At 40.9% G+C, this 27,244-nt stretch overlaps 1 protein-coding gene across 1 annotated transcript in view; it reads right to left on the reverse strand.

Annotated features, from left to right (window-relative positions):
• The window catches only part of tspan2a (tetraspanin 2a), a 212,977-nt gene that overhangs the window by 11,887 nt on the left and 173,846 nt on the right, over nt 1–27,244 (reverse strand). The window contains exons 3-6 of the mRNA XM_051924316.1: nt 19,131–19,228; nt 6,990–7,064; nt 4,975–5,070; nt 1,955–2,023 (exon numbers count right to left, since the gene is read on the reverse strand). Coding sequence (XP_051780276.1) covers nt 1,955–2,023; nt 4,975–5,070; nt 6,990–7,064; nt 19,131–19,228 — 338 coding nt within the window. The remainder of the gene's footprint in view (nt 1–1,954; nt 2,024–4,974; nt 5,071–6,989; nt 7,065–19,130; nt 19,229–27,244) is intronic.

Here is a 27,244-nt window from a genome sequence, read left to right on the forward strand (position 1 = left end):
GTGGCCCGGGGAACAAAACATCTCAATTTTGGGTCCATGGCCAGGAAACTCCCCATTGTGAACTTGTGGTCAATCCTCAAGAGGCGGGTGGACAAACAAAAACCCAACAATTCTGACAAACTCCAAGCATTGATTCTGCAAGAATGGGCTGCCATCAGTCAGGATTTGGCCCAGAAGTTGATTGACAGCATGCCAGGGTGAATTGCAGGGGTCTTGAAAAAGAAAGAAGGGCCAACACTGCAAATATTAACTCTGTGCATAAACTTCATGTCATTGTCAATAGAAGCCTTTGAAACTTATGAAGTGTTTGTAATTCTACTTCAGTATACCATAGCAACATCTGACAAAAAGATCTGAAAACACTGAAGCAGCAAACTTTGTGAAAAACAATTCTTGGGTCATTCTCAAAACTTTTGGCCACGACTGTACTAACACATGAAATTGCACTCTATTATCCTCATCCATCCATCCATCCTCTTCCGCTTATCCGAGGTCGGGTCGTGGGGGCAGCAGCTTGAGCAGAGATGCCCAGACTTCCCTCTCCCCGGCCACTTCTTCTAGCTCTTCTGGGAGAATCCCGAAGCGTTCCCAGGCCAGCCGAGAGACATAGTCCCTCCAGCGTGTCCTTGGTCTTCCCGGGGCCTCCTCCCGGTTGGACGTGCCCGGAACACCTCACCAGGGAGGCGTCCAGGAGGCATCCTGATCAGATGCCCGAGCCACCTCACCTGACTCCTCTCGATGTGGAGGAGCAGCGGCTCTACTCTGAGCCCCTCCCGGATGACTGAGCTTCTCACCCTATCTTTAAGGGAGAGCCCAGACACCCTGCGGAGGAAACTCATTTCAGCCGCTTTTATTCGCAATCTCGTTCTTTCGGTCACTACCCATAGTTCATGACCATAGGTGAGGGTAGGAGCGTAAATCGACTATTATTATTATTATTATCTATTATCCTTATACTTTTAAATATAAAGCATCATTTAAAAACTATTTAATAAACAAAAATGCAACAAGTGACTCTTGGATGAAGTAAATTAAAATGTGAAATGCTCCAACTTTCCGATCGATCAGTTAACTTGGCCGCCAAAGGCACCTGAATGTTATGCCATGCTGACATTGTCTAACTTGTTTCAAACAAAAGTGGCTGGGAATTTCCATACATTTTCGAAAGCCACTCCATCCTGAGCAGGGCTGTGGAGAAGCCAGAGAAAATCCCAGCAAGCATAGAGTGGAAGGCATGAACACAACAACGGTATATGCGTCCTTAGAACTCGTGACAAATAAATAAAAAAATGTATATGCAACCCTTGTGCTTGAAATATTTAAAGACATAGTTTAATAAATGGCCACAAGAATTTCACTGCAAAATTTGAACGAAAGTCTTAAAACTTTGTGATTATTGACGACCAAATTTAAATCATGACTAAATTGCTGATTTGCACTCATGCTACTGCTATAGAGGAGCAATATTAGACTTTAGCTTCTTTTTCAGACCTTGCTTATGTCCATATTTTCCAGAAGAAGTCAAAAGCTTTTAGAAGTGTCTCATTTGGTTCCTCATCCTACAGTACGTAAGTGACATAAAACTTGTTTTGCTTCTCTTTTTCTAAATTGATCTAAAAGACTTCTGAAATCGGGAATCAGTTCTGCTGTTGTCCTGCACAATATCAGATGATTCAATATTAGTCATACGTTTCTTTGGTTACTAAAAACACATCCTCCGTTTCCTTCAGAAATATTTGAATAAGTACAGAGGTGGGCAGAAGTGCACTGGTGCGTTTTGACAAGTATGACAGTGTTCGATATTTTGATCAATTTAAAATTTTGCTGAATTTTGTAGAATCCCAGATGTGCCCAGTGTAGAGAGAGTGCCATGAATCCAAGAACTGGAACACTGGCAGAGCAGAGGAGGGGAAATGAGACATGTCTTCATTATTAAAAGAGTTCATTTACTCACTGTGTTTTCAGGACATGTTTTCTGAAATTTTTCATCATTCTTTACGTCTGGTTTCCCACAGCAACTGAGCTGAAACAAACAAACAAACAAACAAACAAATAAATACAAGCAAGCGAGCCTACACATGCACTACTTAAGACACCGGAATTTTACAGATATGAATTCTATAAGATGCTACCAACATTCTTCAGGTGCTTAGGGCCATGCTGACCTGATGTCACCACACACTTTCTGCAGGTTTTTCATGCCATGAACTTTCCTGCTTCAGCTGATCCTAAAGGAGTTCAATCCTAATGAGATCTGGGGGCTGTGTGGGTCACTGTCATTTTTATGGAAATAGCTTGAAATGATGGTTGCTTTGTGACATGGCACACTCTCTTTCTTAAAAATAGTAGATGGTGGCCATAAAGCAATACATGTAGGATAGTAACACTGCTTAAGTTCACTGTGGCATTTAAATGATACCCAAATGGCAGTAAGAGGTCTAATTTGTGGTACGAAAACCTTACCATTCCATCACAATACGTCTACCAAGCAATATAGTTGACAGAAAGCGGGATGAAACCATGGATTATGTTTTTTTTTCTGTTTTGAATTTTACTGATTTTATTAAAATCAAACTAGGGGGCTTTGCCCCCTGCAAACTTCACTTGCCAACCCCCTGGCCTGCTCTATGCGCCAGCCACTTCGTGTCTCTGCCGCTCACGTATGTGGATTTCACTTTCACCAAACAACAAATCTTTTAATTCTCACGGATACGCCTCTTCATTGGGAAGAAACACTACTTTTCCTTGATGACAACACAAATTAAACTATTTACAAGTCTCCGACTTAAATTTTAAATCCAAACAATATATTCGATCACTTTTCGCTGTTCCGTTATTTCACCGAGTAATAATTTCCGTTTGTTTGCACTAATGCGATCTTTACTATCATTTTCTTGAGACTTTCGAACTTTAGTACTTTCATTAGATAGATAGATAGATAGATAGATAGATAGATAGATAGATAGATAGATAGATAGATGTGAAAGGCACTATATAATAGATAGATGTGAAAGGCACTATATAATAGATAGATAGATAGATAGATAGATAGATAGATAGATAGATAGATAGATAGATATGAAAGGCACTATATGATAGATAGATAGATAGATAGATAGATAGATAGATAGATAGATAGATAGATAGATAGATAGATATGAAAGGCACTATATAATAACAACTTTGTATAATTTTAACGTTTATCCCCCCGGGTGGAATTGAAGAGTCACATAGTGTGCATTATCTCTAACCTGCTCTGCATGTATATTGAGGCAACATTTTTGAACCTCTTTACGACGTTCTACAATGTCATCTACTCTTTGTCTTTTATTTCCGGCCCCCGACTGAACCTTGGACGTTAGCGCTTGAGGTGAAGCCTCTGATGGTGCGCCACGGTGGCTGGTTCACTTATTTGACAGGGTGAAGATCGGAGTACAGTATTACGTTCTTAGTTCTGAATCTCATTCTGATTATTTAGTTGGTTACCTTCCACCAGGTAACACTTGTGGTTGGTCAGCCAGTCAGCAAACATCTGCCACATCCTCTAAGTGACGAAAAGCAGATCATACATATGTGATACAGTATCTGCCAAACAATACAAAGTGTACACAAAATGTGTTTTGCCCTTATTGGGGCTCGTGGGTGGACACACTCTTTGCATCCCCTTATAGGGATTGAATTTCGGAGGTTAGCACCTGAGGTGAAGCCTCTGATATTGTGCTACGGCAGCCAGTGCGCTTATTTGACAGGGTGAAGATCGAGGACAACATTACATTATTAGTTCTGAATCACAATCAGGTTATTTAGGTGGTTACCTGTCAGGTAAGACTTGTGGTTTGTCCTTGGTGATTCAGAACTAAGAATATAATTGGCTTTGCAAAATGTCTCAGCCCCTTTTGACAGGAGATTTCTTTAGGTTCGTGTGCCCCACCCCCCCGAATTTTCATGCCAGAAATGCTACTTCTCTTCACAGGACAGTGGACTACAGATTTGTAAAAAGCACTAAATGCAAAACCATCCTCCAAACTCAGAAGTAGCGAATTACTAACCTAAAAAAATAACATTGATGCAAAAACTGAATGCTAACTTAAATGCACTGTTGTATTTTTTTATCTTCTGTATACGTTGTGAATTAGGACGCTGTATTGCGCCGACCTGGCACAGACTCAGACAGAGGCACGTATAAAAACACAAAGACTTTATTTTTCTTCAGCTGGAGGGCACATCTTCCCCGTGAACCCCCCAGCCACAACACAGTCCCAGAAGCACTTCAACTAAATCACAAACAACACTCCCTTCTCGAACCACCACTCCTCCCTGGCAAGCTCGTCCTCTTCCTCCCGATTCTGGCTCTGAGTGGTGGTTGCTGGCCCTTTTTATAGCCCACCCTGAAGTGCTCCAGGTGCTTGATCACCTGTTTCTGATTGCACTTCCGGAATGGGCTGTAGAGTTGTCCAGGCTGGATCCCAACAGGGCTGTAAAGAACTCCATCTTTCATAAAGCCCTGCGGGAAACTGAGGCACCATTGTCAGCCAGGGAGACTGCCACCAAGTGTCTCGGGGGAGTTACTGAGACGCCCATGGTTGCTCCCCCGGAACATATGTAGAAGGGGAGTCCTGGACGGGGCATGGGACCCGGCTGCCCGCCACAACGTCTAAATACAACCAATCCCATAGGGTGAGGAACAACAGGTACACTTTATTTAACGAAACTGAAACAACCGCAAACGCTATTATGTTTCTCACACACTGGTCTCTCTATTGCTCATTCCATACACACTGTTTGCTCTAAACTCCACACCCCCTTATTTATATTACACAAGCGCACACAAACCATGCCCTTTACCATATAAGAAATAACAGAATACCCCTTGACATTTACAAACCAAGATGAATACAAAACGCTACATAACACACCCTAAAGAACATGTGTACCAGCACTTTTTAAGAAAACATTATCATTGTGCATACTTACAGATGTCTGATAGATGATCAGAGTTTCATTTTGATTCTCATTTTTCTGATATGCTTCATAAGCTTCATCATAGGACTTTTGAATCTCGTCAATAATCTGAAAATCAGAGGAAACAATAGGGCAGTCAGTAAACTGAACCCACTTAATTTACTGAGAATATTATCAAACTCAGTTCTGGGACGACCCCCCCTTTGCGGCTACAGACTTTTGTTTACACGACTTCCTCAATAAGTGCGTCGTTGTTCCTTGAACTGATCTCTCTAAAGTGTTTTCCCCTTCTCTTCGTCTGCATTCAGAACAGCACAGCAGTTTATCACTTGAGTGCCCACCATGCATGTAGTTATTCTTCCCCTCACTAGCTGTCACTACACGACCAGAGCAGGCAATATCTTTGCAAAATATTTTTTTTTTAGTGATGGGAATATGTTTTTGTAAATTTGTCACTTATATTGCTTATTTAACTGGAAATATTTTACTTTGTTTAAAATAATTTACTATTTTTCATCTGTGCAATGCAGTATGAAAATGAAATATTGGTAGAATATTGTACAAAGGAGAGGGCTGATGGGCAGCACTTTCTCATGGAGTCCTACTGCAGACTCTTATCTGAGCACAGGCACTTTGACCACATCACCTTGTCACAGCTACTGCCACTTTGATTCTGATAAGAACATCTGAAATTTTAGAAATGGCAAGAGACCATATGGTTTACCAATTTTGTCTCATTAGTTTAAAGCTCTGTAGTCTGAAAGTCACATTGTAATTTTAAAAAACATGTCAGGATCTCCACTTAAAAAGACATCATTTCTTTCAGATTACATTTACATGACATTTGTTTATTTGGCTGATGCCTTTATTCAATGTGAGTTAACAACATTTATGATACAGTTGGTTCCATTTCTTTTGTTTCTCCAATTGGAGCCCAGGCAGGTCAAGTGACTTGCTCAGGGTCACACAGTGTCAGTGGTGGGATTTGAACCCAAAACCTCAGAATTTGAAGTCCAAAGCCTACCAGGCAGTGTGGTGTATTTATTTATTTAGTGTGGTTTATTTATTTATTTAGATTACCACGGCCCTTTGTTTAAAGAAGTGCTGCCTGGTCGCCGTCTGCTGCTTTTTGATATCTTTTGACACAGAGCTCATCAGATTCGTTTTTGCAGTGGCCTGTGCAACACTAAGACTACATGTTAACAACATATTAAATATTACACTATGAGGGACCAACCAGCATGCCTGCTGGGATGGATCCTGCTCCCTTGCCTAGCTGGCGAGGAGGCCATGGGTTAAGAAGGTCAGCTGGGGATATTCCCCTGTGGTGTCAGGACATGGACACAGAAAGACACTGCATCAGCAGCTACACCAGGGTTGGCGTCCCAGCAACCATGGAAATACACTCTGGTTGGGCTTGGGTACCTTAAACGTCGGGACAGTGGGCGACTGACTGCAATAAGCAGAGCATCCCACCATACACTATGTGGCAGCATCCTGTCTGGCAAGTCCTAGTATGGACACCTGTAGGGCAGCATGGAATCTGTGGTCCCAGGGAAATGCCCTGCCATGTTCTGTGGGGGCCACTATGGGGTGCTTTTGGATACTGATGGAACAAGGAACGTTGAGGTCCTCTCTGGAAGCAACAAATTAATCTCAGAAGTACTTCCGGGTCCGGACTTAAAAGAGAGTCCTCCATTTGGCCCAGAGAGTTGGAGCCAGGAGAAGGTGGACAAGGATTGTTGAGAAGAGTTTAAGGAGAAGGGAAATACACAGGGAAGAGAAACTGTGGACTCTTCTACTGTATATTGTGAAGAGAAGGCTGTTGAGAGGTATTTCCTTATCAATAAACTATTATTTGCACCTGAGACTTGGTGTTGTGTAATGGCGTCAGGGGTACTGCTACGCCCCCTACTGGCCACAGCACATATTATATTATTATACAATATTAAGATGTGGTATTGTTTACACTGTAATATAGCAGTTAGACGTCTTAGCATCAGACTACAAATACTCAAACACATTACCTTGTCTTTGTTCAGGAATCCAAACACACTTGCTGCAATCTCAGCTGCAAATATGACAAGCAGGCAGGCAAAGAACTGAAATAAAGGAGACCGTTACATGTTAAGGATAAGAAATAAGAAGAATAAGTCAACATTGTATATTTTAAACACACACACATACATACTGTATATACATATATATACTGTGGAAGAAAAATCCCCCCAAGGAAGACAGGACAAGTTCAATCAATTAGATTTTCATTCAGTCACAGATGAGTACCCGGATTCTATGTTGCAAGGCATAAGAGCAAAGTTACATTTTTTTCGTTTGGCTTTTTATAATTTCTTCTTCCTCCCCCTTCCCCTTATTTCTTAAAAATAAACATATATCGTTTACTTAAGCATTTTACTTTAGTACGCTAAGGGCCATCTGCTCTAATTTTTTTCACTGATATATGATGTCCCAATCTTATTGAAGAATTTCATCCCAAAGGGTTATCAACAAAAGAAATAAGTACACGGGCAATCCTAGAACTGAGACACGATGAAGTCAACCGAATAAACGTGAAAATTGTTGATCGGTTACACACAAATTGGTTAAATGCGGATCAATAGACTCTGCTGAAACAGTTGGTGGTGATGGTGCGGAAGATGAAAACATTAACTTACAATATCCTATAGAATATCTACAACTGTTAACACTGTCCAGTCTTCCACCGGCCGAATTATTGTTGAAAGAAGGATGTATCGTAATATTATTGCGTAATTTATGTCTGAATGATGAGCTATGCAATAGGACACGATTAGATTAGTTTCATTCAAAATTGGTCGAACAAATCTGACATGTAAAATTTTAACAGGCCACAAGAAAGGTAATGTAGTACATCTTCAGTGGATAACATTGGACACCAAAGGAGATCTTAATATGCCATTCGTATTAAAACGTTGACAGTTTCCCGTTAGAATAGCTTTTGCTATGACAATTAACAAATCACAGGGACAAACATTCAATAAAAGTCGGTTTATTTATTAGAGAGACAGAAACGATATTCACTCACGGGCAGTTATACGTTGCATTGTCACGATGCAAATCCAAACATGGAATCAAAATTCAATGCGATATTGACAAAAAGTTAATTCAAAAAATTGTTTTTACTTAAGTTTTACAGTAAAAGTGTAAGTTTAAAAACTATTTGCGTGTTAATTTCAAACCCAAACAGAACAAAAACGTATAACACAACGAATACCTCTAACGCAACATGAAACATAATTTACTTTCAATTTATTATGTTTTACTATTTTTTACTATGGTTAATTACTCACTGTAAAATAGTTAGTTCTATTATGCATATGTAACAATACCCCATGAAAATAACAATCTGTTTATTTTTTAATAATTTTATTGAATTTATTAAAATCAAATAACTCTCCATACACATAACTCGAGTTTTACAAAAAGAAAAAAAAAGGTGCGAAACAAATCAAACCCCAACCCGAGAAAGAGAGCTAGGCCAGCAGTTTAAAACTTTATGCTAGCAAAGACAAATGAATAGATAAAATAATAAATGAATAAAAATAAATAGAGTAAAAGAGGGGAGAGAAACTGCTTCCTCAATTTAAATGCTTATTCTAAAATGTTATTGGACAATCTGTTTAAATTGTACATCTGCTTCCCCATACGTGACCAGCAGATCCATGAAGTGGCTAGCACGTAGCGCCTGCCCTGGGTTTGGCGAGCGAAGCGAGCAGGGGGCACAGCTCTTTAGTAATATAAAAATACAATAATAGTCTTCCGGTTTACTCCTCAAATATCCTTCCCCATATCTGAATATACAAGAAGGTCTAGGGGAGACCACTGTCAATTTCTACTAAGTCCACATTTTGGGATGTACCTTTCCTGCATTATAGGCGAGACATTTTTTTAAGCTTGGTCCACTGCTCCTCACGGGTATTCCGATGTGTCGAGTGATCAAAAAAAGCTTTGCTTAAATTCAAAACTGATATAAACAGAGAGGATTGTGGCACATTGGCTAGTTCCTGTCTCACAGATGTAACGTTTTGAGTTCAAATCACACCCTGGACATTATCTGTATGGAGTTTGCATGTTCTTTTTCTGTCTTTTCTCTGGACACTCCAGTTTACCTCCTATATAACCCAAGATGTACTGTATGTGATAACTTATTTGGGGATTTCAAATTGGCGCCATGGGTGTAAAGCAGTGGTTATCAACGTGCGGTCCGTAAGCTGACAGTCATCAGAGCAAAGCAGCTTTTAAATCACTTTGACGTGTTAGTCTGTTATGTACCCAACCATTGTCACACACGTTCGCATGGGAAGCACCTACAGTCATGGCCGAAATTATTGGCACCCCTGAAAATTTCCCAGAAAATGCACAATTTCTCCCAGAAAATTGTTGCAATTACAAATGTTTTTGTATACACATGTTCATTTCCTTTATGTGCATTGGAACAACACAAAAAACAGATAAAAAAGCCAAATCTGACATCATGTCACACAGAACTCCAAAAATAGGCCGGACAAAATTATTGGCACCTTTTCAAAATTGTGGGTAAATCGTTTTATTTCAAGCATATGATGCTCATTTGAACTCACCTGTGGCAAGAAACAGGTGCTGGCAATATAGCAGTCACACCTGAAGCCAGTTAAAATGGAGAAAAGTTGACTCAGCCTTTCTGTTGTGTGTCTGAGTGTGCCACACTAAGCATGGAGAACAGAAAGAAGAGAAGAGAATTGTCTGAGGACTTGAGAACAAAAATTGTGGAAAAATACCAACAATCTCAAGGCTACAAGTCCATCTCCAGAGATCTTCATGTTCCTTTGTCCACTGTGCGCAACATAATCAAGGAGTTCACAACACATGGCACTGTAGCTAATCTCCCTGGATGTGGATGGAAGAGAAAAATTGATAAAAGACTGCAACGAAGGATAGTCTGAATGGTGGATAAACAGCCCCAATCAACTTCAAAACATATTCAAGCCGTTCTGCAGACTCAGGGTGCAACAGTGTCAGCTCGAACTATCCATCAACATCTGAATGAAATGAAACGCTATGGCAGGAGAGCAAGGAGGACCCCACTGCTGACACAGAAACATAAAAAAGCCAGACTGGAGTTTGCCAAAATGTACTTGAGGAACCCAAAATCCTTCTAGGCGAACGTTTTGTGGACAGATGAGACCAAGACAGAGCTTTTTGGTAAAGCTCATCATTCTACTGTTTACAGAAAACGGAATGAGGCCTACAAAGAAAAGAACACAGTACCTACAGTCAAACATGGTGGAGGTTCTAAGATGTTTTGGGGATGTTTTGCTGCCTCTGGCATTGGATGCCTTGACTGTGTGCAAGGCATCATGAAATCTGAAGACTACCAAAAGATATTGGGGCGCAATGTAGGGCCCAGTGTCAGAAAGCTGGGTCTGCGTCAGAGGTCATGGGTGTTCCAGCAGGACAATGACCCCAAACATACCTCTAAAAGCACTCAGAAATGGTTGAAGACAAAGCGCTGGAGAGTTCAGAAGTGGCCAGCAATGAGTCCGGATCTACATCCGATTGAACACTTATGGAGAGATCTCAAAATTGCTGTTGGGAGAAGGCGCCCTTCAAATCTGAGAGACCTTGAGCAGTTTGCAAAAGAAGAGTGGTCGGAAATTCCAGTTGAGAGGTGTAACAAGCTTGTTGATGGTTATAGGAAGCGCTTGATTTCAGTTATTTTTTCCGAAGGGCGTGCAACCGAATATTAAGTCGATGGTGCCAATAATTATGTCCAACCCAGTTTTGTGTGAAATTATGTCAGATTTGGCTTTTTTCTCTGTTTTTTTGTGTTGTTCCAATGCACACAAAGGAAATAAACATGTGGATACCAAAACATTTGTAATTGCAACAATTTACTGGGAGAAATGGTGCATTTTCTGAGAAAATTCCAGGGGTGCCGATAATTTCGGCCATGACTGTAAATGGACCAAATAAAGATAATTCCACGCTAGGCCAAGGGGTTGGCAGGGTGCACTAAGCCTTCCTCTTTTATCTCTGCAGACCTGACATAGGAAATTCTGCCTGGTTCAGCTCTGATGATGTCACTTCCGGTTCCGGGACCTCAATGACATCACTTCCACCTGCCTACCATTAATACAAGACAACTCCCTGTAACTGTAACCCAGTTCTGTTTTGAACTCAACTCTGTACACATCTGAGCAACTTATTTGCTTTTTTGCAGCCAGGCTTGAAGTACACGGGTGGCTGCCCCAAACCTTTTCTTTGCGTGTCAAGACTCTTCATTTTCACACCATTTACTTGTAACATTCAAGGCTACTATCTGACATGGGCACCACTAAATCATTAAACTTGGATACATGAATAACTCCTTTAACCTCAGTCTCTCTCCAGTTTGGATACGCAGAGTCAAACAATGCCTGCCGCCTGTTGAGCAGACCTGGGAGATGTGCGGCTTTGGCAAAGCAGATGCGTATTTTGCTCATTTTAATGAAAGCACTGGCAAAGCATGCAGTCATAACTTTTAGTCTAAGAAGGGAGGAATCTGCAGTTCACCCCAGTAGCAAAACAAACATATCAAATTAATTTTCATCACGTGCAAAACTGGTTGAAAGGATAGTCCGATTCTTGTGGTTTGGGGTATAGTGTGACCTTTGACTATGGGGACATATTGTGTGTGTGTGACATATTTCTAGAGCTTACATTTTGATTAACTGCACATCAAGATTAAATACGTGTTAACTTGTTTGTGTTTTCTCTCGTGTTTCCTGTTCAAACCTAAACATTTTCAAACTACAAGAAGTAGGAGTACAGGGTGTAGTGTGCAGATGGGTGTAACATTGGCTCAGACACAAGAGGCAAAGGGTTATGAAGAGGGGACTTTTTTCAGAATTAGGTGATGTTATAAATGGTATCCCTCAGGGGTCAGTGCTGGGGCACGGCTATTTTTGATATACTGTATATAAATGATCTGGGTAGGATTATAAATAACAAGCTGATTAAAATTGCAGATGATCCTACATTAGGTGGAAGGGCAGATAATATAGAATTACAGTGGGACATGAATAGGACACAGGCTTGGGCAGATGAAATTTAATATAAGTAATAGTATTGGCTTAATTCTAAAATTCTGACTTTGGTACCGATACCAGCTTTCACACCTCAGTCCCGGTACCAAAATGATACTCAAGCAAATAATGGATAAGTTTGTATTGTTCATAAAGCAAAATTAGTGTGAAAAAAGTATTGAGAAAACTATGCACTGACTGGGCAACTGTATGATAGTTAAAGCAGACTGTGTTCCTTTAATGTGAGTAGTGAAATCCTTCTCATCTTCTACAACTCTGTGATGGCCTGTGCAATTTTCTACACTGTGGCATACTGGGCTGGTAACATCACTTCAGCAGAGGCCTACCAAAACAACAAGTTAAAGAGCAGGGAGTCCAGCACTTCACCAACTATGGTGGAGCAGCCATGGAGCTGCTGAAGGTGACGCCTCAATGGCAGAGGAGCTGAACCACTTCTTTGCTCGCTTTGAGATGGAACTACCAGAGTCAGCTGTTACACAAGCAGCAGCAGCTCACAACAACATCACCCCCTCCCTTAGGGTGGAGGAACACGAGGTGAGACGCTCGCTCCAAGCTGTCAATCCTAGGAAGGCAGCAGGTCCCGACCGTGTCCCTGGACATGTGTTGAGGAGCTGTGCAGAGCAGCTGGCTGGGGTCTTTACAAAGATCTTTAACCTGTCACTGTCCCAGGACTCAGTTCCTCCCTATCTGAAATCCTCCATCTTATTCTCTTTACCAAAAAAATCACCCATAACCTGCCTGAATGACTATCGGCCAGTAACGCTCACCCCGGTGTTGATGAAGTGTTTTGAGAGACTGGTCCGGAGTCGTATCATGTCCTTCATCCCTCCTACCTTTGACGCACACCAATTTTCTTACAAGTCTACTGAGGACGCTGTTGCTGCTGCTCTCCATGCTACCCTGTTCCATCTGGAGCAACAGGCGAGCTATGCACGTCTCCTCTTTATCGATTTTAGCTCTGCTTTTAACACCATCCTCCCTCACAGATTGGTATGCAAAGCCGCTAGCCCTGGGACTCCCGTATTCTACCTGTATAAGGATTAAAGACTTCATGACAGACCGCACACAAAGGGTTAGGGTGGGCCCTCCATCTCCTTGGCCATCAACATCAGCACTGGCTCTCCTCAGGGCTGTGTGCTGAGCCCCCTGCTCTTCACGCTGTACACACATGACTGTGCCTCTGCCCACCACAGCAACACCATCGTCAAATCTGCAGACAACACCACTGTGGTGGGGGCTCATCTCTGGGGAGGATGATTCTGTCTACAGGGACGAAGTGGAGCGGCTGACAGCATGGTGCACTGACAACAACCTGCTCCTGAACACAATTAAGACCAAGGAGCTCGTTGTGGACTTCAGGAAAAAGAAAATGGATGTCAAACCACTCTGCATCAGAGGGGACTGTGTGGAGAGGGTGTCAGACTTCATGGAAGACCTATCCTGGGGTGTGAACACAGCTGAGCTGGCGAAGAAGGCTCAGCAGAGACTTTATTTCCTGAGAGTCCTCAGAAAAAACAACATCCCCCAAAAACTGCTGGTGTCCTTCTATCGCTGCTCTATTGAGAGTATCCTGTGCCATCTGCCTCTGCGTGGGGTTTTCCAGCTGCACAACAGCGCAGAGGAAAACACTTCAGCGGATCGTAAAGACTGCCCAGCAGATCATCGGCTGTTCTTTACCCTCTCTGGATGAACTGCACAGCTCTCGCTGCATAATGAAAGCGGAAAACATCTTAAAAGACTCCACACACCCCAATCATGACATGTTCCAACTGTTGTCATCAGGTAAAAAATATAGGAGCATCAAAACAAAGTCTAATAGACTGAATAACAGTTTCTACCCTGTTGATATTAGGGCACTGAATGCCACCTCATCACCTCCAATGCAGCAGTACAATAGATGACATCTCGTGTAATAGTGTTCATGTGCAATAAGGTCTTATGTTGAATGTTTGTGTTCTACCTCATTTCTTCTTATCCTTTCTTATCCGTTTGTAATTATATTTATTTATATTTTGACACTGCAGGGACTACACCTCATTTCGTTGTATTTGTTACAAGGACAATAAAGATATTCTTATTCTGATAGGGCAGACTCTGGACCCCCCTGGAGATGTAGCAAGGAGAGAATTCAAACAAAATGGAGTGCCATTATAAACAATATGGCAGATTCTCTCCCTGTGACACACCAACACTGAGGACTTTCAGCCAACGAGTCTTTCAGCAGAAGAAACAGTACGGTGGCTCCTTCATACCAACAGCAATATGTCTATATAATGCTTCACTGTGACTGCGACTGCCAAGTCAGGTGTTTTCTTTTGTTTCTTTTTCATTTTCTTCCTTTTTAGTTATTCTTTTGTTTTTATTTGTTTGTTTGTTTGTATATGTGTGTTTGTGTGTGTTGTAGTGGTTAAGGCTTTGGACTTCAAACCCTGAAGTTGTGGGTTCAAATCCCATTACTGACACTGTGTGACCCTGAGCAAGTCACTTCACCTGCCTGTGCTCCAACTGGAAAACCAAAAGAAATGGAACCACTTGTATCATAAATGCTGTAGGATGCCTTGAACGAAGGCGTCAGCCAAGTAAGTACATGTAAATTTATCTGTCTAGTCATGTATTTATTTAAAGAGCTTCTGTAAAAAGCCAAATAAAATTCTATCAATCTATCTATCTTTTATAAAGTGCCTTTTCTATCTATCTATTTGTCGATCTATCTATATTTTATAAAGTACCTTTTCTATCTATCTATCTTTTATATAATACCTTTTCTATCTATCTATCTTTTATATAGTACCTTTTCTATCTATCTTTTATAAAGTTCCTTTTCTATCTCTCTATCTATCTATCTTGTATAAAGTACCTTTTCTATCTATCTATCTATCTATCTATCTATCTATCTATCTATCTATCTATCTATCTATCTATCTATCTATCTATCTATCTATCTATCTATCTTTTATATAGTGCCTTTTCTATCTATCTATCTTTTATATAGTGCCTTTTCTATCTATCTATCTTTTATAAAGTGCCTTTTCTATCTATCTATCTTTTATAAAGTGCCTTTTCTATCTATCTATCTATCTATCTATCTATCTATCTATCTATCTATCTATCTATCTATCTATCTATCTATCTATCTATCTATCTATCTATCATAAAGTGCCTTTTCTATCTATCTATCTTTCTATCTATCTACAGAATAAAGAAGATAGTACCTTTTCTATCTATCTATCTTTTATATAGTACCTTTTCTATCTATCTATCTATCTTTTATAAAGTGCCTTTTCTATCTATCTATCTATCTATCTATCTATCTATCTATCTATCTATCTATCTATCTATCTATCTATCTATCTATCTATCTATCTATCTATCTATCTATCTATCTATCTATCTATCAGAATAATGATGCATCTAATTTTTTTCAATATTTTGGTAATCACAACGAGACAAGGAAGACCAACACAGGTACACGTGCTGGTGATTTGAATCAGTGGTGAGTCCGGGTGAGTTGCCTCATGTCACTAGTATTGTCCATCTATTCCTAGACATTCAATCAAACAGTAAAGCCACATGCCATGCTGTACTCACACACCGCACATATTGTACGCATCTAACTCCATACAACTACTTGCAGGGAAACTACATGCTCGGTCTGAGCTCTGTGTGCCTTTTTTAAGAAACAGAGTTTAACTTTTAATACAGACAGCATAAAGCAATTTTAGTGACATTTTTAAACATTAAGATTAATGAATTTTGCCTAAAGCTGATACAGGATTGGCTTTTCAAAATGTTGTATTTTGGTACTTTATTAGTACTGGTATACCACACAACACTAGTAACTAAATACCTAGTACTAAAGGTATTACACATCAAAAGTAGAAATGTTACGTTTGAATGGGAGGTCTGAAACCTTATGAGAAGGACCTGGGAGCCATAATGGACTAATCACTATCTACAAACAGACAGTATACAGTAGAGATCAAGAAAACTAACAGCTGTTTTTATTATATTACGAGGTGTGAAGTACAAGTCACAGGAGGTTCTGCTCAAGTTTTATAACACACTGGTGAGGCCTCATCTGGAGTACTGGGTGCAGTTTTGGTCTCCAGGCTACAAAAAGGACATCACAGCGCTAGAAAAGGTCCAGAGAAGATCAACTAGGTTGATTATAAGGCTAATGGGGATGAGTTATGAAGAAAGATTAAAAGAGCTGAGCCTTTACAGTTTAAGTAAAAGAAGATTAGGTGGAGACATACTTGAAGTGTTTAAAATTATGAAAGAAATCAGTACAGTGGATCTAGGCTGTTACTTTAAAATGAGTTCATCAAGAATACAGGGGCACAGCTGAAAACATGTTAGGTATAAATTGTGTAGAAACATTAGAAAGTTTTCTTCACACAGCGACCCACATACACATGCAATAAATGACCAAGCAGTGTGGTAAAGAGTAGGACTCTGAGGACCTTCAAAACTTAGAAAAACTATGTGACTAGGATTGGAGAGTTTTGCTTGGCTATATAGTCTGCTCTTGTCAAAATAATTTTAATGTTCTAATGAGAAGTCAAGCAAAATGACACATTTTATTGGCTAACTAAACAGATTACAATATGCAAGCATACAAGCATGCGAGGCAGCTCAGGCCGCTTCTTCTCAGGTAAGTTGTACTACAGAATCTGGAGTTCCCTGTGTTTATATGCACACTAGGATGAAACAACATTTGAAAACCTTTACGTGGATCATCTTCAATGTCAAAAATTAACAGACCTCTCCAGCCTAAGATTCATTTAGCAGGAGAGAAGAACAATGTATAGGTAAGATCTTTTGATAAGACAACTGTCCAGCAAAGTCTTTTGGAGATTTTGATGAGTTTTTCTTACAATGTGGATCTGTAATCAGATTGTCTGGGTCAGTCAGAGAGATATAAACAGTCCTCATATCTGGTCATAAAACTCTTGTCTCTATTTAAACCATGTTGTAATGTGTTAAATTTTACCATCAGTTTAACTTCCCATTCCTTTCTCTCCTGCTGTGTCTTGAAGTTGTGACTTTAAAATCCTTTTCACAGTGTCCATTGCTGCTGAAGTGAACTCCTACTGGAAAATCACCATGCTTAATGTGAAACCATGTTGCTAACACAGTACAGTACATCACCCTACTACTACAGACATACAAGGCACTTTAATGTTCTAATAAGCCTAAAGTGAGTAATGTGTTGGCACTTTATAGGAAAACCGAATCCTAGAAGTTTGTCTTTTTTGAGGCCCCCATAATATTCCTAGAAGTCAAAGGGCTTTCAGCCATTTTTAAAAGTGGTCATTGGGATCAAAGGCAAGGAATAAGGAAAGGCTTTGGACACTGAGAAACAAGCATCTCTGTTTGGAAGCGCTCTATACAACACTTGACATTAGTTATAATAGATGGCTGGGATGCCCAAGAAGTGGAAGGATGAGGGAAGGCAGCTTCTTTAGGGCACGCTAGATGGCAGCTCCCCTGGATTGCAGCGGTGCCTCAGATTCCCACAGGCTACTATGGAACTTGGAGTTCCTTATCTCAGCCCTATTGGGTACCATGGGTGCGGCCCTGGTGCTGTAAAAATTGAGGAGCCATATGACATGGGGTTTCCCCCTAACCAGAAGTGCTAACAGACCATATGAGTTGAACAAGAGAAGCACTTCTCTGGATTGGCCACTATAAAAGGACTTGCCAACCTCACAGTGATGAGCCAGAGTCGGACAGTGGAGGACAAAGCTTGCGAGGAGGAGTGGAGGCAACAGAGGAAGAGAGAGAAAGGAGAAAGGACTGGGTATTACATTTTTGGTGCATTGTACTGTGCTGTGTAGTGGGGAGCAAAAGAAAAACACTTCCCCACTTAAATGAAGGTGTGCTATTGGGAAAGACTTGTGTCTCAGCCTGTCTGTGTCGGGATTAGGGGAGCGGTATGCCCCCTGGTGGTCCACACAGTCAAATTTTGGATTACTTGAAGTTGGTGGATCTTACAGAAGAGGATTTGTTCCTGAGTGAACAGGGAGTCATTCATTTTCCTTTTGTGGGGTTCTTGTTGATTGTTCAGGACTGTCCTGTGCGTTGCATAGTGTCCTACTAAATCGGCAAAAACAAGTAGACTTGAATGGGAATTTTCAATGTAAATTATTGTGTAATTACTATTACAATCTACAATACTGTATGTATGGCTTGGACATGCATACTGTATGTCAAGCTTTACTAAAAAGTTTATATCAGATCAAATGTGTTGGATTCCAGTATACTGTGCTACCTATCTGTTTATCTAGATCATCACTAGAGCTAACTTTTCAGATGTCCTAATGCCATGTCAAATTTTTCCACTGATTTTCAGCCATAGCCTTCCTTTACATAACCTTAGAGAGTTGAAGGCAATCAGAGGCGCACTCCCATTAAAGTCAGTTGTCTGTCTGACACACCCAGTGACCGACTCCAACTAGTCTACGACTCGCCCCAGCAACAGATTTGATTTTATCTTTAGTCCTAAGGGGCAGGCTCTGTGTGCATGACAGATGACAACCAATGAGTGCTCACCTGGAAGTACAATGCATATAATGCAGAGGAATAAGGGACACCGTTGCTTTGGACCACACTAACAGAAGAGAAGCTCGTCTGTCTGATGTCTCATGTTTTACGTACCACAACAAAATGGAAAAATAATGGCTGAAATTGTCATACCTGTTGACCCTTCATACAACACCGGCTCCGTCAGGCAGTATGCTATTGGCTGTTAGAAAAAGAGGCAGCCATTTTCAGTCATGTAAACTTTTACGGTCTGGTAAAAAGATTAGCACCCGCCGTTGTCAAGTCTGACATACCCAACAACTAGAAGTCATGTGATGCGATGTTGGCTTAAATTTCCGTTACACAGTTAAAGACTTAGGAAAGCTTAATGGCAGCAAGGTCTGCATGTTAGAACACAAACCGCATGCACAGAACTCCATAGTGTAGTGTTACCTCACATTATTTCAGAAAACACTATAAATTAAAAAACTAGTTGTGTATCAGCTGTATGCCAGTGAAAAATGTCATAAGCCTACTCACCGATCCCAGCAAGCATTGTGATTCTCGAACAGCACCGCAGCAGCCAAAGAACCCCACAAGCATCATCAGCCCTCCAGCTCCCACCAGGATGTAGACTCCTTAAAAAAAGAAAGAAAAAGCAATGTTAGCCCCTTGATGTTCAGATTTCAAATCTTCTGTCCTGCTGAAACATAAAAATCTTCATCAACTGGTGAACAACTTGAATTGGTTACAATAAACTTCTTACTTGCATGTCCAACCAAAGTGCAATACGCCACCTCTCTCTAGATCTAGCATAAGAACATACAAAGTTCACAAAAGGCATATGAACATTCAGTCAATCACGCTTGTTTGGATAGCTAATAGCAATGCTATTCCAATACCTCATCCAGATACTGTATTTTATAATAAAATAAAAATTCAACTGTAAGATTTCATATTTTCTCCCAAACTCCCACAATTCTTTATGTAAAGAAGTGCTTCGTGGCTTCAGGTTTAGTTGAACACACCATTAATTTTCATGAGTTGGCCTTAAGTACATAATATACTCCTTAATTGAAATAATACCAATGGATCAATTTACTGCTGCCTTTGAGAATTTCAGATTAGGCCCCCACATAATTGTTTCCTGCCTTGCGCCCTGTATTGGCTGGGATTGGCTCCAGCAGACCCCCATGACCCTTTAGTTAGGATATAACGGGTTGGATAATGGATGGATAATCATTTTAGGTCAAGTCAGTCCAGGTAGTTTTCATTTTTTTAGCCTGTTGGATTTGGACACGTCCATTGACCACAGGTGCTCTTACTTGCTCTCGTCTCTCTGCACTATATGTAAATCTACTATGTCCTTTTTCATAAAAAAGAACTCCATACTGGTTTATAGTAATCTTTGTCTAATCATTTCCAAAAATTTCACATGATACATCATGAAATCCCAACCTTTGGAAGAACTTGTGGTAAGAAGAGCAAAGTGAATTTTTCCTAGCTTTAACTTGACATGTTTTATATTGCCAGTAGCATTATTTTGAGGAGCCTCAAGAATCTTATTTTAACATACAGAAGCATATTTACATGTAAATAATTCAGGTGTTTTAGCAGAAACAATATAATAACTTTAAGCTAAATTCTATTTTCACTAAATCTATTAATGTGTGTAGTTCTCCAATGTTAATAGTAGTGAGCTTTAATTGTGCACTATACAAGAATAAAATCAAGTAAAATGAAAAAGTGTATTTCTCCATTCTTCCACTAGATGGTGATCTTGTACCGCTGGAAATCTCAGCTGTTGGTTCTTATTTCAAACCCTCATCTGCTGACTCCAACTTTATTTTCCATTGACTTTAAGGTTCTGTTGATAAGAAGTTTAACAGGAACCAAATAATGCAGTGAAAGAATAATTAATCATATTTTATCCATCCATTTTCCAACCAGCTGAATCCTAACACAGGGTCACGGGGGTCTGCTGGAGCCAATCCCAGCCAACACAGGGCACAAGGCAGGAACCAATCCCGGGCAGGGTGCCAACCCACCGCAGGACACACACAAACACACCCACACACCAAGCACACGCTAGAACCAATTTAGAATCGCCAATCCACCTAACCTGCATGTCTTTGGACTGTGGGAGGAAACCCACACAGACACGGGGAGAACATGCAAACTCCACGCAGGGAGGACCCGGGAAGCGAACCCAGGTCTCATTATTAGTAATTTACTATTAATATTAAATGCCTCAAAGATCGCATTTCCAGGTATGCTGATAAAATACATTTTTTTCAATATGTGCGAATGTGTGAAGTCTGATCTAATTCAATGGTATAATCAATTGTACATTGTATGTACCTCTCTTGACTCGCATTATCAAAATGTACCCAGGTCAAAACTCGACTTGTGTTTTCAGAATGAAGTTTGCCCACTTTCCCCTGTGTCTTCATAGGTTTTCCTTCCACACCACATAGACATGGATGGTAGGGGGACTGGCGCCCAAGAGTGAATGTAGGTGTCTGCAGCTTCTTGTTTACGTGGAGTTTACACGTCCTCATTGTGTCAATATGGGTCCCTACTGGGTGTATCAATTCCAGTTCCACTCTATTCCAAAGATGTGCAGGTTAGGTTAACTGGTGACTCTAAATTGGACCAAATGAGAATGAGTGTGGATGAGGGGGTCCTGTGATGGTCTGAAACTCTGTTCAGAATTGTTTCCAGTCTTGTGTCCTGTGGTGCCAGGGAAGGCTCTAAATTGGATTAAGTGAGTCAGAGAATACCATATAAGTGTCTATCAATGTATCACTTGTATTTGTGGTAGTAGGACAGACTGGGTGTTGGGTAGGGTCGTGTGGTCCAACGGCTGTGGGGCATCTGTTGGTGAAGAAAGATTCACTGATCTTGACTTTTCAGACAATGCTGTGATCTTCACAGAGTCAATGGAGGCTCTGATCGGGGCTCTCGAGAGACTGAGTGAGGAGTCTGAGTGTCTGGGCTTTTGAGTGTCCTGAATAAAAACTAAGATCCAGGCCTTTAATGACATTTTGGGTACGGCCATCAGCAGTGTGTTTGTCTGCGGAGAGAATGTTGACCTTGTCGAGGTTTACTTACCTTGGCAGTGACATTCATGTCTCTGGTGACTCTTCCTATGAAGTCAGTAGACGGATTGGGGAGAGCATGGGGGGGGGGGGGGGCATGTGGGGGGGGGGGGTCATGGGGTCGCTGGAAAGGAGTGTGTGACGGTTCTGATATCAGTACAAAAGGACGAAGGTCAAGTCTTTAGAGTCCTGGTGCTTCCTGTCTTGCTATATGGTTGAGACATGGATGTTATCCAGTGACCTGAGACAAAGACTGGACTCTTTTGGTACTGTGTTTCTCCAGAAAATCCTCAGGTACCGCTGGTTTGACTTTGTGTTGAATGAGAGGTTGCACACGGTGTCCGGAATGAGGCACATTACCTGAATTGTGAGGGAGCCTCAGTCACGGCACTACGGCCATGTGGAATGATCTGGCTCACAGATTGTTCAGAACCCAAGTGGCTGGACCAGGCCAAGGGGTCGCCCACATAACACCTGGTTGTGGCAGATAGATGGTCATTTCTGAAGGGTGGGACTGGACCGCGTGTCTGCCTGGGAGGGTTGCCAACCAGGATCCCGAGCTGTTTCGTCATGTGGTGGGTGAGGCAACATGCTGTACCACTGCATGCTCCCCAACCTGACCTGGACAGGCTCAGTCCTCCCACAACCACAATGGGATTAGGTGGAGTTTAGAATGTTACATTATAATATAATCCATCTCCATTTTCAATAATTTGTTATAGCTATTTCCCTTCACAACAAGTCTATTAAATCAAGGGACACTTTAAGCAATCATCTTCAAGTAAACCGACACTGTAATATTACAGTAAAAATTATTGTGCTCTACTTAAACATGTAATATTATTCTCAGCTAATGAAACACGTGGACCCATGGTCTTTAAATAAAATGCAAATAAAAACCAAGATAAAGATAAGCAGCTGCCGATACATCTTTTCCAAACAGTTACTTCTTTCAGTTCCTCCTGAAGCCATCATGCACTTTATTACTTGTGGTGGATCACTTGGTGTTGTGATCACATTGCCATTAAAAACACAAAACCACAGGTCACTTTGCTGTTCGTGTTTGCATTCTACTAAAGTTCAACGCTTGATGATCAATAAACACAATACTTACACCTGACTATGAATTCTGAACATGTATGTACTATGTCCTGCAGGATTATCAAAAGATGGCCTTTCGCAGAATGGACTTAAATTGCACTAAACTTTTCTGGTCCCATGGTTGCTGCAACCAAAAATTGTTTGCATTTCTAGAACATATCAGGCTAAATTCAGGATTGCTTCTTGCTTGTTTATCTATCTTTTGTCACTTGATTGGCTCCTATGATTTGCTTGAAGCTTAGCACACGTTGCTGCTCTTCAGTTTCTTTCTGCCATTATGTTGGTTATCACGTGATTTCTTGATCATGTTGCAGTTAATACATGACCATAAGTCACTTTTCCATCCTGTATGGCCAGTTGTTTACACATATTTGACAGTGTTCTTCATTGTTGACATGCATTTCTCCATCTTTATTGATCTTGCATTTTATTCTCCACACTTGATGCTCAGCAGATGTCGCTGCTCTTCTTCCTATTATGGTGTTTTTTGTCATGTAATAGGTCTCTGTGATTTTTTTTTTTACACTTGTCAAGATGTCATGGTTCTTTCTGCCATTTTTGCTGTTATTCCTGATCACTTTGCAGTAAACACACAATCACAGGTCACTTTGCCGTCCTTTATTTCCGGGTATTTAAACATGTAAGAACTCACACTTGATTATGAATGCTGAACATGTATTTGACGATGTTCTTGATTGTTGGCAGGGCCGGATTTTCCTATAGGCTAACTAGGCTTCAGCCTAGGGCCTCCAGATCAAGAGGGGCCTACATTCAAATTGTTAGCAAAATTTTATTATCTCTCATGTAATTTACAAACTTAAAAATGGAAGGTGAATGGGCCTCATAAGTGGAATAGCCTAGGGCCTCTTTTCATATAAATCCGGCCCTGATTGTTGGCATACATTTCTCCATCTTTATTGATTTTCTGTATTTTGCACTTGATGCTCAGCAGATGTTGCTCCTCTGCTTCTTCCTATTGTGGTGTTTTACATCATTTAAATCACCCTCTGCAATTTTGGTATTTAGCAGATGTTGCTGTTGTTCTTCTTGTTCTTTGTCACGTAATTGGCATCTGAAATTTGCTTGATGCTCAGCACATGTCACTGATCATCATTTTCTTTCTGCCATTATGATGGTTATCACTTGGTTTCTTGTTCACTTTGCAGTAAATACATGACCACAGGTCACTTTGTCATCCTTTATGGCCAGTTGTTTACACACGCAAGAACTCGCACAATTATGAGTTCTGAACACAAATTGGATGATATTCTTGATTGTCGACATTCATTTCTCCATCTTTATTGTTCTTGTATTCTGCATCCAGCACTTGATGCTCAGCAGATGTCACCATTCTTCTTCCTGTTATGGTGTCCCTGGTCACATAATGAGCCTCTGCGATTTGTTTGACGCTCAGCAGATGTCATTGCTCTTCTTCTTCTTCCTCTTCCTATGATGGTGTTGCTGTGTAAAAGACCTCTGCAATTTGTATGACACTTAGCAGATGTCACTTCTCTTCTTCTTCCTGTTATGCTGTTCTTCGTCACATAATGAGCCTCTGAGATTTGTCTGACACTCAGCAGATGTCACTGCTCTTCTTTTTCTTCTTATGATGGTGTTGTTGTGTAAAAGGCCTCTACAATTTTTATGACACTTAGCAGATGTCACTTTTTTTCTTCCTGTTATGGTGTTCTCTGTCACATAATGACCCACTGAGATTTACCAGACACTCAGCAGATGTTACTGCTCTTCTTCTTCTTCCTATTGTGGTGTTTTTTGTTGTGTAGTAATGTTCTGCAATTTGTTTGACACTCAGCAGATGTCACTCTTTTTCTTCCTTCTTTTATGCTGTTCTTTGTCAAGTAATCAGCCTCTGTGATTTGCTTGAATCTTGGCAGATGTTGATGCTCTGCTATTTCTTTCTGCCACGTCACTTGCTTTAATGGACATTTTACTGCAATAAACCCAAGACCACTGGTCACATAGCCGAAGTTGCCCCCACCTACAATGTTTTGAATTTCCAGAATTTATCAGGACATAAGCTTTTGATTGAGACCAATACCAATATCAATTACCTACTGCTTTTATCCAAAGCAGTTTACAAATCACAAGTACAAAATACAATTGTTTTCATATTTCTCATCTTTCACAGTTACAGTGTACGTCACTGGTGGGGTTTGAACCTTGTGCTTAATATATTAGACTTTATATTATATCACCACACAATCCTTTCATTCCCTTTACGCTATCACAGCTACCCTCAGCAGCGTTTCACACTCAATGGCCACCCAGTCACCAATTCATGCTTCAAAATAAAAAGTCATATAAATTAGGGAACAGACTTAGCAAATCACTTAAGTATATTATATGGTAACGTTACGCTAAATGTGCTGACTCGTGACAGTTTCAGGTCTGGTTATAGCACCTTTTTGCTTACGTCTTTTCAACTCAAAAAGCATGTCTGTAAAATGGATGGATGACTAGATGTAAAGCACTGTAGGAAGGCCGATATGCACCACTATCAATTTTCATAGCCACTAAAGATCTTACAGTTTACAGAAAAAAAAGTTTTACATTCATTTCATCCATCTTATTGTGGGGTCACGAAAGCCTGTCTAGAAGAGTTGGACCCTGATAACAGGCAGTCCATTGAGGGACACACTCTGGCACTTGCTAACTTTGGGCCAGTCCTCTTTATTACTTGATTTGAAAAGCCTGACTGACTCTCACTAGAAACTCACATGACAGATATGAGCTGCATTTATTAACACTTATAATGAGAGACAGAGCTACGAAATATGATCTTTCCCTTATGCGGATTATTCACTAGGCCACATTTTAATTATTTTTATAATTAATTGCAAGTGTAACTATACCTTTATCCTGTATTTAACATCATCAGCCCTCTTTCTTTCTCTTTAGTCTAATGATCATTATCGGCCTTGGCTTCATGGCTGTTTGCACTCTTCACACTGGGGTTTGGGTGTTTCTCCTCTGAATACTGTTAAGCAAACCCTCGTTTCTATCCTGCACTCCACTGATCACTCAGATTCTTGATTGTCGTCCAGGCAGGCTGCCTACATGCCTCGTTTAAGTGCTGCAGAGCTTTACCTTATAGGGTTGGGGGACCTGCTTGGCGTGAGCCTGCAGACAACAGTGGACAACAGCATGAAAAAAAAAACTGGCTGGAATGTGACTGCGCCAGCAGTGGAAAGGCTCCATGGTTAAGACTTAACTTTATGTTTCTGGATACCAGCACAAATTATTGTGCTCTCAGCAGAAGAAAGGTTCTCTATCCGTGTCTACTTCAAGCTGCCTACGTTCACCGGCCACTTCATTAGGCCCACCCTGCTAGTACCGGGTTGGATCAGCCCCCCCCAATCCTCCTTTTGCCTTCAAAACTGCTGCTCACAAGAAAATGGATAAAAGAAAAAAAGACCACAAATAACGGTTGAACCTGCCGCTCCCAGAATGCATTTGTACAGCCCCGGCTCTGTCAGGTAGCACGTCACAAAAAAAGAGGCAAGCTTGCAATACTTTCAAACTGTGAAACTCTGCTAGAAAGTAATTACACTTCCATCTAGTTTGACACACCCTGTGATTTCTAGTCGTATCATTTGACATCCTCAGGCAACAAGATCAGCAACAGCAGTCATTAGGTTTGACATGCCCTCCAACTAGAAGTTGTGTAATGTCCTGCTGACTTGAGCTGCACTAATAAAAATGATCATTACGCTTATGCCCTGGCTTGGTGTCCTTCCTTTCACAAATTCTGTGTCTAACGTCCATTGTGTCGTTAATGGCTTGGCTGCTTAGCTGCACTTTAATCCCACAGCGACCAATTACAGCGCTAAAAGTAAAGCTTTCCCGATGGAAGCGATAAGCCCTCACATTCTCAGCTACTTTCAGTTTCATCGGGCACTGTCAGACTTGATTTTTATTTTGTTTACTTAACCTCACAGAAGTATGCATTTAAAATAGAAAAGGAGACCAAAACCTTGGAATGGCTTTATGTGCGATGGGGCTGATGGTTTCAGGGGTTTAAAATGTGTGACAGGACTTATGTCAGTCAGTCAGTCATTTTCTAACCCGCTATATCCTAACACAGGGTCACGGGGGGGTGGGGTGGGTCCGCTGCAGCCAATCCCAGGCAGCGCAGGGTGCAAGGCAGGAACAAATCCCGGGCAGGGCGCCAGCCCACCGCAGGGCACACACACCAAGCACACACACTAGGGACAATTTAGGATCGCCAATGCATCTAACCGGCATATTCAGAGTTTTTTGTTACATGTGTAAAAGCATCTGTTAAATACAGAAAAATTAGGATAAGATCACTTGTATGAAATAAAGACACTTCTGGGTACACTGACCAGGTAGAATTTCTGTATTCTTCCTGGGCCTGGATGAACGGATGGAGTGGTTGCTCTGAGGCTAGGGATCTGCGTCAGCAATCGG

The sequence above is a fragment of the Erpetoichthys calabaricus genome, chromosome 3, assembly GCF_900747795.2.
Source record: "Erpetoichthys calabaricus chromosome 3, fErpCal1.3, whole genome shotgun sequence".
NCBI classification, from domain to species: Eukaryota; Metazoa; Chordata; class Cladistia; order Polypteriformes; family Polypteridae; genus Erpetoichthys; species Erpetoichthys calabaricus.